At 42.3% G+C, this 14,594-nt stretch overlaps 1 protein-coding gene across 3 annotated transcripts in view; it reads right to left on the minus strand.

The window, feature by feature from the left end:
* Positions 1-14,594, minus strand: part of sytl5 (synaptotagmin-like 5) — a 46,390-nt gene that overhangs the window by 3,211 nt on the left and 28,585 nt on the right. The window contains exons 6-17 of one of the 3 annotated variants that reach the window (XM_037110803.1): positions 14,015-14,158; positions 13,423-13,525; positions 13,179-13,308; positions 11,075-11,175; positions 10,314-10,409; positions 6,928-6,993; positions 5,087-5,265; positions 3,239-3,341; positions 2,992-3,153; positions 2,783-2,891; positions 1,985-2,123; positions 1,142-1,350 (exon numbers count right to left, since the gene is read on the minus strand). In XM_037110803.1, the coding sequence (XP_036966698.1) occupies positions 1,142-1,350; positions 1,985-2,123; positions 2,783-2,891; positions 2,992-3,153; positions 3,239-3,341; positions 5,087-5,265; positions 6,928-6,993; positions 10,314-10,409; positions 11,075-11,175; positions 13,179-13,308; positions 13,423-13,525; positions 14,015-14,158 (1,541 nt within the window). Of the gene's footprint in view, positions 1-1,141; positions 1,351-1,984; positions 2,124-2,782; positions 2,892-2,991; positions 3,154-3,238; positions 3,342-5,086; positions 5,266-6,927; positions 6,994-10,313; positions 10,410-11,074; positions 11,176-13,178; positions 13,309-13,416; positions 13,526-14,014; positions 14,159-14,594 lie in introns of all 3 variants that reach the window. The other 2 variants (XM_037110802.1, XM_037110804.1) reach the window with 2 other exon arrangements.

Below are 14,594 nucleotides of genomic sequence, written 5' to 3' on the forward strand. Positions count from 1 at the left end.
CCAAACCATGCAATGAAAAGGCAGATAATAAAGTAAAACCATTTGGAAAGTCCTTTAGACCTTCATGTCTCCATCAAAACAATACTGTACAATCCTGATGAAATCAGAAAAAAAACAGAGTAAAAAGTCTGTATGGCCGTAATTTAAAGGCTTTGCTGGTGTCCATTTACCATGTTCCAGCAATATCTACTGAAGTTAGCATGCTAACCAGCCAGCAACATACTCTGTGCTCCTCTTCTACCATGCCTGTGAACACCATCACTCTCCTGGTGCTCTGAGCTCCTAGTCTGGACCGTTAGATGCCCGGCTTATCAAGCTAATTGGCTAATGGCAGCTACAGTTAGCAGCAGTTAGCGGTTACTATGTTGATATGCTCACCCCAGTTTGATTGAGTATGAATTCTTGGCCATTTCTTGCATATTTAACCTTCACGTTAACGTGTTCATTAGTGAGCTTTAGGGATGCTAGTAGGTAGATTCTGTGACCTTTGGACTAAGCCAGGCTGGCTGACATTATGCTATGCTAAGCTAACTGGCTTCTGGCCTATGTGGGCTGTTTGCATGGCACAACATAAAAACTGAATGCATTCACGTATCATTATAAGCAACGATATCAAACATATTGAACCGTTTCCTTACATACATAAAATGTATTTTTTCACCTTCTCTACATCAGAATATTTGAGGGATTCTGTCGAGCAGTTTCTTGGAAAACAGACACTCTACAATACAAAAGAAAATGGGCCTCACTATCCACTTGTCCCAAATCACACAGCTCACACAGTCTGTTTTCTCCTTTGAGTATTTTTCAATCTGCCAACCTCAATAGCTGGAGGAAGAATACCGGCTCCCAACTGTGCAACAGAGGCTTTTACTTCCAGACACATTACACATCACTCATGACTCAGGACTATTGTTTGGTATGTATATTTATACGTTATGTAGGTCTTTACAAGACATTTCCTTCTTTTTACTTGATCAAAGCTTATGTTTATTGAGTGAACATAACAGCACAAATTATTCCAACCACCAGCCTTCTCAAAGTTCCAGTAAAGCCCTTTAGCCCACAGAGATTCAGAGATTTTAACCATCTTATTTCAAATTCTAGCAAGACTTTGACCTCATAAGAAGAAAACACACACCTGTGCCAGCTCCCAGCCTGACTCCGCCCAGGAAGACATTGCTGGCCAGGGCTTCTTTGTCCCACACTGTGAGCTCCAGACAGACGTTGTTGAGGTCTCCGGGCTGCAGGCCGCAGTAGGTGAATGTGTGGTTCCACTGCGGGTTCACAGTGCGTCGCTCCACCACTGTCTTGTGCTTTGTTGACTTGTTGCTGTCAGGAAGGAGGTATCTGAGGAATAAGAATACAACTTTTATTTACAATGCTCAGGCTGTGTTATATAAAAAATTGAGCCAAGAATGGCACCTTGCTATGTTGCTATTTTGATAATATTCTGATTACTTGTTCAGCCTTAAAAGTCAATGCTTCTTGTCGGAGACATAAAAAACTAAAAAGAGACACAAAACAACTACAAAGAGACATAAAATGACCATAACGATACACTAAACTACTACAAAAGAAACATGACATGAGTGTAAAGAGACAAAACAACTACAAAGAGAATCAAAACAACTACAACGATACACAAAATGACTACAGAGACACAAAATGAGAACAAAGAGAGACAAAACAACTACAAAGAAAAAACAACTACAAAGACAAAAATAACAAAAAAAGGAGACAAAGAAAGACTACAAAGAGAGTTAAACTACTATAAAGAGACACAAAACTATTACAGAGAAACAGCTAAATGCACCTCTGAAATGTACAGTTACAGTTAGCAACTCTTTCTTGATATTGTTTCATATTAGAATATTGAAAGTAATTAACTTGGCATCTATTTAATACAGCAGTTCACAATGTACAGTTTATTACTGCCAAAAATGAACAAGCTTCAACCCCGTCCCTGAAGGGAGCATCTCACCCTTTCACAAAGGGATCTGAGGTGCCTCCAGACTTGACAGCAGTTAGATTTTTGGCTCCTTTGACTAGCAGCTCAACCATGCCTCCTTTAGGCAAAGTGAAGTTGCTCGTCTTCTTGCTTTTCAGGAACCCTTTCTTCACTGAGGGGAGAGGCAAGCAGGCAGAGAGAAAGGATGAATAAAACAGCTTCACTTTCAAGGTTCAGGTCTATTTTTGCGACACACAAACGACAAAAACAGTGTCGTAAAAACTCTCAAGACGTGAGTAAAATGTGCGCACACATTTACATGCACCTTGTGTGTACACAGATACAGCACATACACTCAGGACATGTACTTATGATAATATGCCAGCACACTTTTTAGTTTTTAAAAAGAAAGACAAGTGTTCATGCAGGTGTCACAAAAACATAATCTACCAACGCTGTATGTAAAACGATAAAACTCAGTATTAAGAAAACTGGATGACAACTGACCAAATTTCAGGGCTGGAGTGTGTTAATGATAACAGGCCTAAGTTAATTCTAAACAACAACTTGTTGACACAGGATGCCCACTGATGAACCAAATATAATATAATTAATACCAAATATAACACAAAATCATTCTTTCTTATAAAACAGTGTAAACATGGCACCGCTTCGTAACAAGGCGATACTGCCAACATCGATGCCACTTCAGGGAAAAATAGAGATATTTTGTTGTTCTAGCAGTTTGATCCTTTTCTCTTCACAAGGTTTGACACATTATGAGTGAGAATAGTATATGTAAGATAAAGGTCATCACAGTTGTGTATGTACCTTGTACTTGGTCCAGAGGCAGCATGAGGTTCTTCTCCGCAGGTATGTACTTTAACACGACAGTCAGTTCTCCCTTATACTGCATTGTGGAGTCCATACAGCTCTCCACCTACACAAACACCATCAGCAAATCACTTTAAAACACTTGTCCTTGTGAGTGCTTGTGTGAGAGGAAGACAACACAACACACAGCCGAGTACGCTTCCTACCTTGGGCTGCAGAGCGTACCACTCCTCTATCTGGGAATCAAACTCCCAGGAGTCAAAGGTCAGCTCCACCTCGCCCAGGAAGCTGTTGTGCCCAAAGCGGTCGTGGTGCCACACGGACACCTGCAGGGTTCGCGTCTCCAGCTGCGAGTGGCTGATCACATACTGCACAGCACAGGGCGAACATGGGCTTAGCGATGTAAAGTTGAAATATGAGTTTGCAAGTTTGTGCTTTTTTCCATCCACTCACCCTCAGATTCTCGTTGAAAACAGGATTAATGGTGTTGGCCTTGATGCTCGTCTTCCTCTTGCTCTGCCGTGACGTGTCTGGCAGCAGGTAAGTCTTCACATAACTAGCACGAAATGAAAAGACACGGTGACTCAGTCAGGTTCGATTAGAGGAGATGGCGACTAATAGCTCTTGTTTATACAACAGGGGACATCAGCTGCCGGTGATTCATTGCAGCAGATCTCATCATCCACAGAGCAGTTCATATAGCAGGATATGTGGACAATAAAATAGGGATAAATATTAGCTATAAAAACAGCTCGAACAAAACACTGTGAATTCAAAAAAAGAAGATGACAACCCCTGAAATTACATATGTGGTAGATAGACACATTGCTCTAATATTTATGATACTTGAGAGTTTTGCCATCCTCATACAGGTGAAAAATATAAGATAATATCATACAAGAGCAACTATATGCTGAAGTAGCCAAACGCAGCGTAATCTGAAATTGAGAATATCTGAACACAAAGCAGTCGTGAGAAATAAAAACAAACTGCGAAGCACTGCAAGAAAGAAATCCTGGTTGTGCTGCTTCCCTTTAATTCACAGGGTATTGAGAGAGTCACTCCTAACCCTTGAGCTGGAAACACAGCAATCAGTTATTGAAAAGGGAAGCACACTGGATACACACTCTGATCTCTTTGGTGACACATGAGACTATATTCCATTTATGTAGACATGGTCTCTCTGTAGCTCGAGGTGAGCCTCTCCTGTCCTCCCATCCCTTGTTAATTAGAATTCTGTAGAGTGACCTCTTTTCTCCTTGTGTTTGTTCCACTTTTTTCTATGAATTAGATCATTTTTTTTACCATGTTTATGACATTTGCTGGAATTTCTGTCAGAAAAAATTCTGACTTTCGCTATGTAGTGACATGTATAATCCTCCTCTAAAATATTTTTTCTACCAGTTCAATATGTATTTTATGAGGAAACGTTTGCACTTTGTTCTGTCATCCTATGGAACCGTATACATGCTGTATCTAGTCTGTCGTACTGTTTATAATTGCACGCCACCATTGCCAGGAATTCTATGTGACGTGGCTCAGACAGAAATGCAGTGAAATGTATAAACAGGTGAGTTGATGTTTGTTTTACTCATGTTACACTCACTCACTCTGGCTGACTTCCTTCCTCATTCTGTGAGGATCATCAATCATCAGTTTCTTCCCCAGGAAGTTATAGTGACAGGAAGGCTGGGCAATATATACAATAAGAGACTGTACCGTCTGAGATTCAGGATATTGTTATATTGTGATATGGAATTAGTGTCATCTTTTCCCTATTTAAAAGGCTGCATGACAGTAAAGTGATAGAATTATAATTTTCTGACTGTTCGGAGTGAAAAGAAAAAAAATCTCACTGTATTAATATTTCTGGAATGGCATTTGGTCAAAAATGTTGTAATATTTGATTGTGTCCAAGTCCAAGCATTTATGAAGTGCTTTTGAGGAAATTTCAAATTACTGTTGTATATATTGTGGAACCGGGAAAAGGTCGATATCAATTGAATCTGTGCGTTCAGTATGTAGAGGTAACTGTACCTCCGTCAAAGGTGTCATCTGAGAAGGTTAACATCATTTGTCTTTAACATGTTCACAAATAGAAAATGAGTCTCTGTTGTTCAGTTTCAGCACTTAATAATGAGCCAGCCTTTATAAATGTTTCGTAAGCTAATCACACTAATGTTCATTGTTGGCTAAAAGAGTAGATCTATTCATTTATTCACATTCACCACTGCAGATTTAATGAGTTCTTATTAGCTGAGTATCTGTGTAGTGTATGTGTGTGTGCGTGCGCGCTCATACGCATCCGTGCGTTGCTTCCTCTCGTCCCCTGTTGCCAGGTTGTGACACTCCTTCACCACGACATTGAGAGCACCAGTTTTGTAGCTGTAGCTGATGTTCAGCAGGATCTCGCCGCTCACCCTGGCGTTGCCATAGTCACCGGTCTCACTGTACATGCTCATCATGCTGTTTATACTACTCTGTTAGGCAGAGACAGAGGGATAAAGAGGCAGATATGAGAGGGGGGAGAAGGTCAGAGGAGGAAGAAAGGGTTGTATAGGTGGGGAAAGAAAAGAGGGCAACACATGTGAGACATGAAAGCGGAAAAACGGGATGAGGGAGAGAACAACAGCAGCATCTAAAGTGTAACAGAACGCTGATGAAACATTGTGGAAATACAACAGCTGCAGCCTTGAGTGGAATAAAATATGTGGCAACACATGGTGAAGGTTCTGGCTCATGCTATTTGAAATTGTACACTGCTACAACTGCATCCCCACAAGGTAGCACACTTCGGCCGCCAGACTTCAAAAGATTCACTGGCCTGCGGGACACACAGGGGTGAGACGAGGACGGCCTAGTACAGAGGAGAGATGAGCCGAGCCTTCATGAGGAAGAGAACACGGTGATTATAAGTGTTTTAATAACACGTAAAATCTGATTGTAATACTTGAAATCAATATTAAATGTCACAATTATTGTATCTTTTTCTAACATGAGTCAGTGTAATTAAATGAAATAACTTTGTAAACGTCCATTTTATCTCGATCACTCTCAGGTGTATTTCAGGATTTCAGTGGTCCAGTTTGAGACACTGCTGCTACTTGTACTGGAACCAATTTCAGCAAACCACAGAAAAATCGCTCCCGTTGTGAAAACATGAATGATGGACGCCTCCTTTACAAGAACAAAGTTTTGAGAGCATCACACACAATGTGTAAAACAGAAAAACAATATTACCAGTGAGTAAGATGGCTGGCATTGATTGGTTGGCTGGGATTTACACCCCCACCCCTTATTTTCTTGATTAACTGAGTGATTGTTGGTCTCCATCACAGTTTTTTTTGTGTTCGCATAAAACAAACTATGTATTGTTTGGCTGGCTATCAGTCCAAAGCCCAAATTATTTTCAATGTATTATCATGGAAGACAAAGAAACACATCTTCAGAATGAAGAGGAAGAATAAATAGGAAAGTAAGAAAACAAAACAAACCCCCAAAATGCAATCATCAAGTAACAACTCTCTGTGAGAAGAGTGACAGCAGCCAGTTGTGTGGTCTTGTTATTACCAGTCACATTCAGAAAGTTGACTCTCTTATAACACCGGCTGTCCAATAGTGGATTGACCTGCGCGGCTGCACCTCCTGAGTTTCACAGATTACCAAATTAAGACGCAACAATTCATACGGCATGAAGTCCACCTATTGTATTTCATGAACAAAAGGTACCGGATCAATACATCCACAGCAGGTCATTTTGTCCGGGAAAAATCTCTTGGGAAGCAGACCATGATGGCTATTGTAGCTGTGGACAGGACATAAGTGGTATAATCCAGTGATAATAACACTGCTGTCTGCAGTGAAGAAGCCAGAAATGAGCCTTCCTCACTTATTTGCTGCAGGGAGCCAGTGTGATACTACATTAATGTGAGGAGCTCAGAGTTAATGGAAGTAGATGTAGCAACTTGAGCATCACACTTAAGAAAAGGCAAACACACTCCGATCATGCAGGGGAGTTCACAATATGTGTGTATATCCAGGAACAATCAGTGTTACTAATGTGGTTGTAACGTTGCTGTTACTGTTCTATAATGCAGTGGTGTGGATGAATGCATGCACGAGCGCTGAAGGTGGAGACTTACAGTCTCAGCATCCGAGTCGGGGACATTGAGGTACCCCCACCTTCTCTCCGAGCAGGGAGTGGAGGACTGGCAGCCGATTCATTAGAGAGATGGAGAGATAAATGGTGGTGGGGGGGGGGGAAGGAAGACAGGGGGAAAAAATAGAGGAACAGGAGAGAGAAAGAGAAAGTACTAAGCTCTTTGACGTGTTAGTGATAGAGGCAGACCCTGAGCACAGACCCCCGGCCCCGGAGGAGGAGCTGCAGAAACCACATTACACATGGTTACCATGGTGATTATCAGAGGAGACCACAGAGATTACAACTCATCTGGAATCATCTGTGAAATCAGCGAGGACGCACACAGGGCGGCAGTCGGAATGAGGAAGAATGGCGATGAGTTTATTATTATCTTATCTGGTAAGTCATTAAATATTTATATTTTCAATATTTAAAGCATGACTTCCGGTGATGCTGAGGGGCGGCTGAAGGCACGACAGAGGCTGAAATATCTCCGCTACTAGACGGGTTGTGATGAAATGTTTGTACGGACCACAGAGGATGATTCTTATCAACTCCTCTGACTTTTCATCTGGAGGAGACACCAACATGTTGTTGCTCATGGCTTTGACTGGAAATCATCGACTGGACTACGTCTTAATCCTGTGCAGTTATCAGTTCAACATTTGAATGTATCCCGTAGTTGTTTTAAGACCAACAACACTAGTAACATTCTAATCATGTGTTTCTATTATTTTGTCTAACTTGTTAATGGCTAAAAAAGCAGAAACACCTTTCTTTATAATGCAATACAGTTCAACAGCTCTACAAACCATCCTCCCTACATTATAACCTTCATAAAGGCAGGATTTAGTGCACGGCTGCTGTATTCGACTACATTAACTTTAGTGGGGTGTACCTACTGGCAACTGAGTGTATATGTGTGTATCATTCTGGTTCAACAGTCAAACCTGGATTAAAACAATAAACATAAAGTTTTCTCCAGAGCTTGAAAAACTAATGGGTCATGGAAAGCGTGGTCATTTTTTTTCAGTTTTCTCAACAGCAGTTCATCAGTTCAGCTCCACACTCAGCAGATTCACTGCTGAGGATCCAAGTGCGGGAAGTGCATGGCTGAGTATGAAGCTGTATGCATGAGTGGTGGGAGAGTGAGAAAACATCACCCTGCAGAGCTGGAGAGCAGAGTGCTGCAGGAAGGAGTCCTATAACCGGGAAACCAGTGAGCATTTTTGCACTTCCCTCATCCCCAATTTAATGGGCTTTTAATGGGTATTGGGATAAAAACCTGAAATAAGGTCTTAGGATGATACAGGCTCAAGAGATTTTAATGTTTTGTTCTACAACATACGTCAGTAAATACACTGCATGTGAATTAAAATGTGTTTCAGTGTCTTCAAAAAGTGTGTGTAGTATATATAGTCCAGTAGGAAGCTCGGTGTCTGTGATGTTAACTTTTTACTTCGGCTGCTGCATTTATGTTTCAAAAATTCATAAAAGTGGCCTTCATTTGTGTTTACTATGCTGTTAATTGGAACAAAAGTATCATAAACTTTGTTTTCCAACAGATTTTATTTTCTGCAATAATCCAAAAATCCATCGGACAAATCCCCTCGGGCTTTTTGTGGAGGGAACCAGGATGACGCTAACCTTCTAGTTAGCCTAAATGTGTCATCACTGAAGCACTTGTTGTATAGAAAAATAATACATTAAGGTTTTATAAGGTTGATAACCCTATGCAGAGGTTATCCTAATGTTATTACGCTAATGATAGCTAGCTACCTGCAATGAATAACGTCAGCCAGCTCTTTCTCACACCCTGAGAACCAGCTGTAACTTGGGAAAGCCGGATAGCTTCTTCATGAATTCTTAAAATTCTAGATCACTAGTAATGATGAAGCTGTAAAGATTTCATTTCATGATTGTCAACATCTGGGAGAAAAACTTCTTAAGAGTTTGATCTCAGTTGTGGGGCTCGTCTGTCAGCTTCACCCATGAATGCAAATAAAGTTAATCTATTGGGTTATTTTTTATGTGTATTTTGACATTTTGCATTACATTAAGCACAGTTCGTTGATTTTCATGTGTGCAGCGTGTCTTTGGCCTAAATTCAGTCAATTAAATGCTGTTTTAAAAAAGAAGCATAAAAAATGGTCATTATTATCATGTATAATAATCTAGTTATGATGCTCATGTTTTGGGAATGATTCAATAAATTTGTCTAAACCCTGTGGGATGTATTTTTACCATGTTGTTAATAAAAGTTTTAGAAATGGAAGACAAAAAACAGCAACTGGTGGAGCATGCTCACGTCCACAGGTCCGAGCGATTGTTCCCTTCCAAACAGGCGCGCTTTAAAAGGTTAAATGAATCTCGCTTATACTACTTTAGCTCGCGCTCATTGTTTACCACAGCCCTCTCATGCAATAGTGGGCAGAATACATACAGCTTGAATCAATGACAGACTCAACTATCTGCACCAAGTCCCTCATCACATCCATTCACACAGCCAACAGCAGCTCAGTGACGCTGTTAGTCATTTATGAGATGACACGATAAATGTCAGACAGGCAGGATGCCTGTCTCGTCTGTTTACCTATGCAGCACTCAAATTAAACACACACACACGCACGCACATACACACGGTTTCAGTCAGGAAATAAGCCAATTATTCAGGCCATTTGAATAACAGGATTTTCTGCCACACTAAGTACTTTATATCTGGTTGTGAGGGTGCCCAGAAGACAATAACTTGTGTGACCAAGTCAACTTTGCTGGGGGGGGCCACTGTGTAAACACGGGAAATCAAGTCAAGTAAAAGAGGGAGCTAATTGAATATATGTGTGATGATATTAAAATATTAAAAAAAGAGTTGTGGTCTCACATGCTCATCATGTCTCCGGGGTGGACATGTTCCTGTCTCAGTGCCTCGCTCCCAACAGCAGCACTAGCCAGCATTAACCAAGAAATTGAGTCTGCCTATATAAACTTAAACGCTCTACTTTTAATGTTTGTTTTTTTTTTCTCTACTTGGCTCCGTTGCACAAAATAATCAATATATCAAACACATAAATCCAACACTTAATTCTCGCACATAACCGTAAGCATCTACATTATTAAATACGTATTCTACAAGTGGAGTAGTTAGTTTATGTAAATGCAGGCGTGCTGCAGAGGAAGGCGTTTGTGACACGAGCTGTCCTCTGGCCCTGAATCTCACCCTGTTGACACAGCCAACAACAGACCCTCCATGCCTCTAGCATCAGGTGAGGGTGAGCGTACGACTGTATACAGAGAGTTCAAGTATATGTTTGTGCTGTACATGCGCGCTTACGACTTCCCAGAATGTGCTCGTGACATTTTTTTGTGTGTGTTTAACATGGGCGTTACCGTTGACACGGTGTTGCTGAGGCGTCGGCTGGGAGTCTTGCTGTGAGCCGACATCAGAGCGTCGATGTCCTCCTCCGCATCGTCATCAGAAAACTCCTGCGGACGACAGCGTTCAGACTTAATCAAAAGGAGGAGATGGTATCTGGGAGGCCGGCCAAGGCATCCGTGTACAGTTGCACAGTTTTCCACACAGCAGCTCTGGGTGTGTGTGTGTGTGTGTGTGTGTGTGTGTGTGTGTGTGTGTGTGGGTGGATGCAGCCAGCTTTCCATAAATTCAATCAGACAAGTCAGGACAGAGTGTGGTAATTTGTTTACTCGGTTCTCACACGCAGAATCACAATGTCACCGGGTTTACAGTACGCTCGTGAGCGTGAATGGATGAGCAGATCTGAAATATTCCGCGTGTTTGCGATTCTGTAAAGCGCCCTGAATGCAAATGGGCGCTCCGAGACAAAGCAGCCCCTATACTGACCATCAGATCCTCCACCTGCTCTCGGCCTACAACTGTTTAGATGCTTGTCATGCTCTTTGAAGTGAGCTCTGAAGTGAAATTAACATTCAGCCCACGCGTCACGCTGAGTTCGTCTGCCCACAGATGCTGAGCTGGACATGGACTCGCAGTACAGTAGATGTATGGATTAAAAGTGGAGATGAATGGACAGCAAAAAATCAAACAGCCTCACTGTGATTGCGCTCTGCGAGGAATTTTGCCACAGAAGTCAAATGTGTGGAGCTAAAGGTGACAGGCTGATGGCGCTTACTGTTTCGTTGAGCCCGGGGACCGAGCGGCTTCTGAGGCTGAGAGCGTCCTCACTGGGTTCAGAACCGGGCGCTGACAGGTCCATCTCTGAGCGACTGTGATCTGGTGCGAGGGAGAGAGAGAGAGACGGGGGAAAAAAAAAAAGTAGTTTCAAAGATGCTGTTTGAAGGGAGAGAAAGACTGGAAGGCAAACACAGAGGAAAAGAAGCAGATAGTGCAAGACGCTGTAGAAACAAATCACCATCGCCATGTTATCTCTCGGACACCGTGTGAGGTTGTGCACAAATGTACGTCATACAAACATTGAAACTTCATTTAGACTATGTTAAACAATGCAGCTTTAAGTGTTTCACATTTGAGTTAACTGTAATTACAATGAACGAGATGTGGATTTAAACAAATCGTTCAGCCCTTTGAGAAACACGAGAAGACAATGACTGAGAAGTTTGAATTCATCTCTCATCTCATTGTGTTTATCACGGAGCTGGAGTCAGGCGGCTGCGCCTGTCCGTCTTCCTGTGCTCGCAGATTGCCTTTTGAAATTCATCGCAAGTTTTGTAAACATGTTGTCCTTGTTTTCAGACAGCAGCAAGAAAAAAGAGCAGGCTTCTTATTTCGCACTGGTAAACATCGTTACTGTTGCCAGCAGATTTCATCAGCTGGGGTTGGACAGAAAAGCAGTTCAGTAGTAAAAAGTTCTGTAATGTGATGCTATATGCTCCCTCACCTGCTGCCCTGTTAGATGATGTGAACTCCTCTGCAGTGGAAATGACTTTAACCATATATACAGCACATACTGCATCAGGCAAGTCACGTTTTTACTCACTTTATTTGTTAGATTAGTTTTTTTTGTTTAAACGTAAGCATTCACAGTCACAAGCTGCGGTCTACAGGGTGGGATTTGTAGAGATACGCCATATGTGGTGACCAAACTAAACATCTTTATCTTAGATACAGTGGTGTAATGTGTTGTCAGGCGTTAATGAATCAGTAGTTCTTAGAGCAGATGGCCTGATAGCACAATTTTATCCATCCTTCAAAATCATGCCTGTGTTTTCAAAGGGTCTTAAAAGGGAGAATGTGAGATCCTAACTGTTGAGCTTCAGAGCAGGATACATTTTAACTTTAAAGAGACAGCAAACCAGGACTTACCAAGGGCTGAATGCACACACACACACACACACACACACACACACACACACACACACACACTCAGTTTACCAACATTACTTTGTATTTTACCACTACAGCCCTGTAGCCAATACAGCTGTTTCTCCTGGCTTACAGTTTTTATGATGAGCAACTAACTACCTCCCAGCTATAGCTATGTACTACACACACGGACACTAGATGAAAATGAAGTTTGGATCTAACTCCTGAGAAAGTGTGCGTATTTCCCCAAAGTCCCAAATAATTCCTGTGAAACTTGTGTTTTGTAAATAAGCCTTGAAAAACTACAGAACCGTGTCTAAAACTGCAGGTGGCATCTTCTCCGGAAATCTGCATTTTTCAAACGGAGACTGAACATCTGAGGACTCCTCCAGGGACAGACTGTGTCCTGGGAACACATCAACCGTAGTCAAGGACCACAGTATGAATACAATTATAGAAAAATGCATCCTAATTCTTGAAATACAATGCTGCAAAACAAAATGGCTACAGCTTCAGTATATATTACAGTGATGTGTGGTCTGTGGTCTCACTCAGCAGCTCTTTTCACAACACTTGTTTAAAAATCCTGACACACTGACGCTTAGCAGCTGCTACAAGCGGAGATAAAGTGTCTGACGGGGAGAGAGACAAAAGCGGGGGAGATTACACTTAAAGAGATGATACAATGAAAGAAGTACAGCAGACAGCGGCGGGGGTGAGAGCTGGTAGTGTAATTTGTGCAGATGTGACATCGGACTGATGGAGTATGGAATAATTATACGAGGTACTTAAGGGTCTGGGATGGAGAGCGGCTGAGTGATTCTGCGGAGGTTAGTCTGTCTAAATTCACTTTTAATATGATGTCGCTGCCTCTAACACATCTTGAGATCGTGATTGTCTGAATCTGTGTGACCTGTGAAGCTGTGAGACGACGGAGGTGTGTGTGCCGGCACCTGAGGACACCGAGGCCCTGGACACAGAGATGGTCGGCGTGTCCGAATCTTTCCTGTGATGGCCGGCGGCTTTTTTCTCAGATGGACTGTCGACGGACCGCAAACTGGCGACGCTCTCCGCTCCGTCGGGCTGCGCGCAAAGACAGGAAAAAAAACCTTGGGTTACGAAAACAAACGTAATGCAAATGGTCTCCCGAGTGTGTTTCCATCTGTGTGTTTTTGTGTATCAGTTGCTGACCCTGACCCTCCGGGTGTCGCCGGGAGTGGAGGATCTGTCAGGAGTTTGGGAGCGCAGGTTGTTGGGTACCGTGGGCATCCCTGAGGACTCCAAGGCCACGGCACTGCCCCTGAAAACCAGTTCAGCATCAAGCATTTTAATACCCGTGACATTCCTTTCATCCCTTACCATGAGATAATATTAACTTAAGCCTTGATTAGTTGTGTAACACTTGTGGAAGCATGTTGCCTGAGGCTCCTCGGCTGCATAAACATAAATATTTACTCAAATATCATCTTTAAAGATGCTTTCATGAGGCTGAGCTGTAAGTAGCTGTCACGGCCATCCCATTTGAATTCTTTTGTGTTTTTGAAAAGCAGTTATCTGGCCTTGATGCATCTAAGTGTTTCAAAAATAACTCCTCGGGCAGTTTCAGCCCAGATGTCTAACGCAAGTCTCTAACCACACTTTGAGGTTAAATACAAGGCTGAACCAGTGCGGAGAGACTGTGTGTGTTTGAATACAACTTCTAAAACTGCATCAAAGTGAATTGTTAAGGAGCCTCAGTGTGACATGACATTGATACCACACAGCGGTTATTGGTGGTTGGGACGAGCACCTCTTTGTTCGAGGACTCGGAGCCGAGCGAACACTTCGTGCGCTTTGAGCATCTCCGTCCGAGACTGATTTGACACTGGCGCTGTCGACCCCATTCTCCGGCTTCAAGGTGGGTCGGATGCCTTTCTTATCCAGCTTCATCCTTCTGCACACAAAGACACACACGTACACACACACACACACACACACACACACACACACACACACACACACACACACACACACACACACTGTTATGTACAGGAGAAATTCAGTCATGTCGGTTATTGCGGATTCATTACACTGTTTCTCCCTGGTTTCTCACAATCATCTCGGTCACTCAGCTGTAGAGGAAATACACTCTAGTAAATGAAGAACATCCCTGGTACATTAAAGGAAACATCTCTTTTGAAATGTGATATTTAGTAGGATATAAAGAAAAACTTCCTGATATATTTTAGAGAAATTCCTTGGAAATTTCGGCCATGTGACTGGCCACGATGATGGTCTGTCTGTAGTTCCACTTAGTTTGGAACCAGACTGAAATATCTCAAAATCTAGTGGTTGGATCTGCACAAAGACAGATCGTTCATGGTCCCCAG

This window comes from Acanthopagrus latus, chromosome 9 (genome assembly GCF_904848185.1).
Source record: "Acanthopagrus latus isolate v.2019 chromosome 9, fAcaLat1.1, whole genome shotgun sequence".
NCBI classification, from domain to species: Eukaryota; Metazoa; Chordata; class Actinopteri; order Spariformes; family Sparidae; genus Acanthopagrus; species Acanthopagrus latus.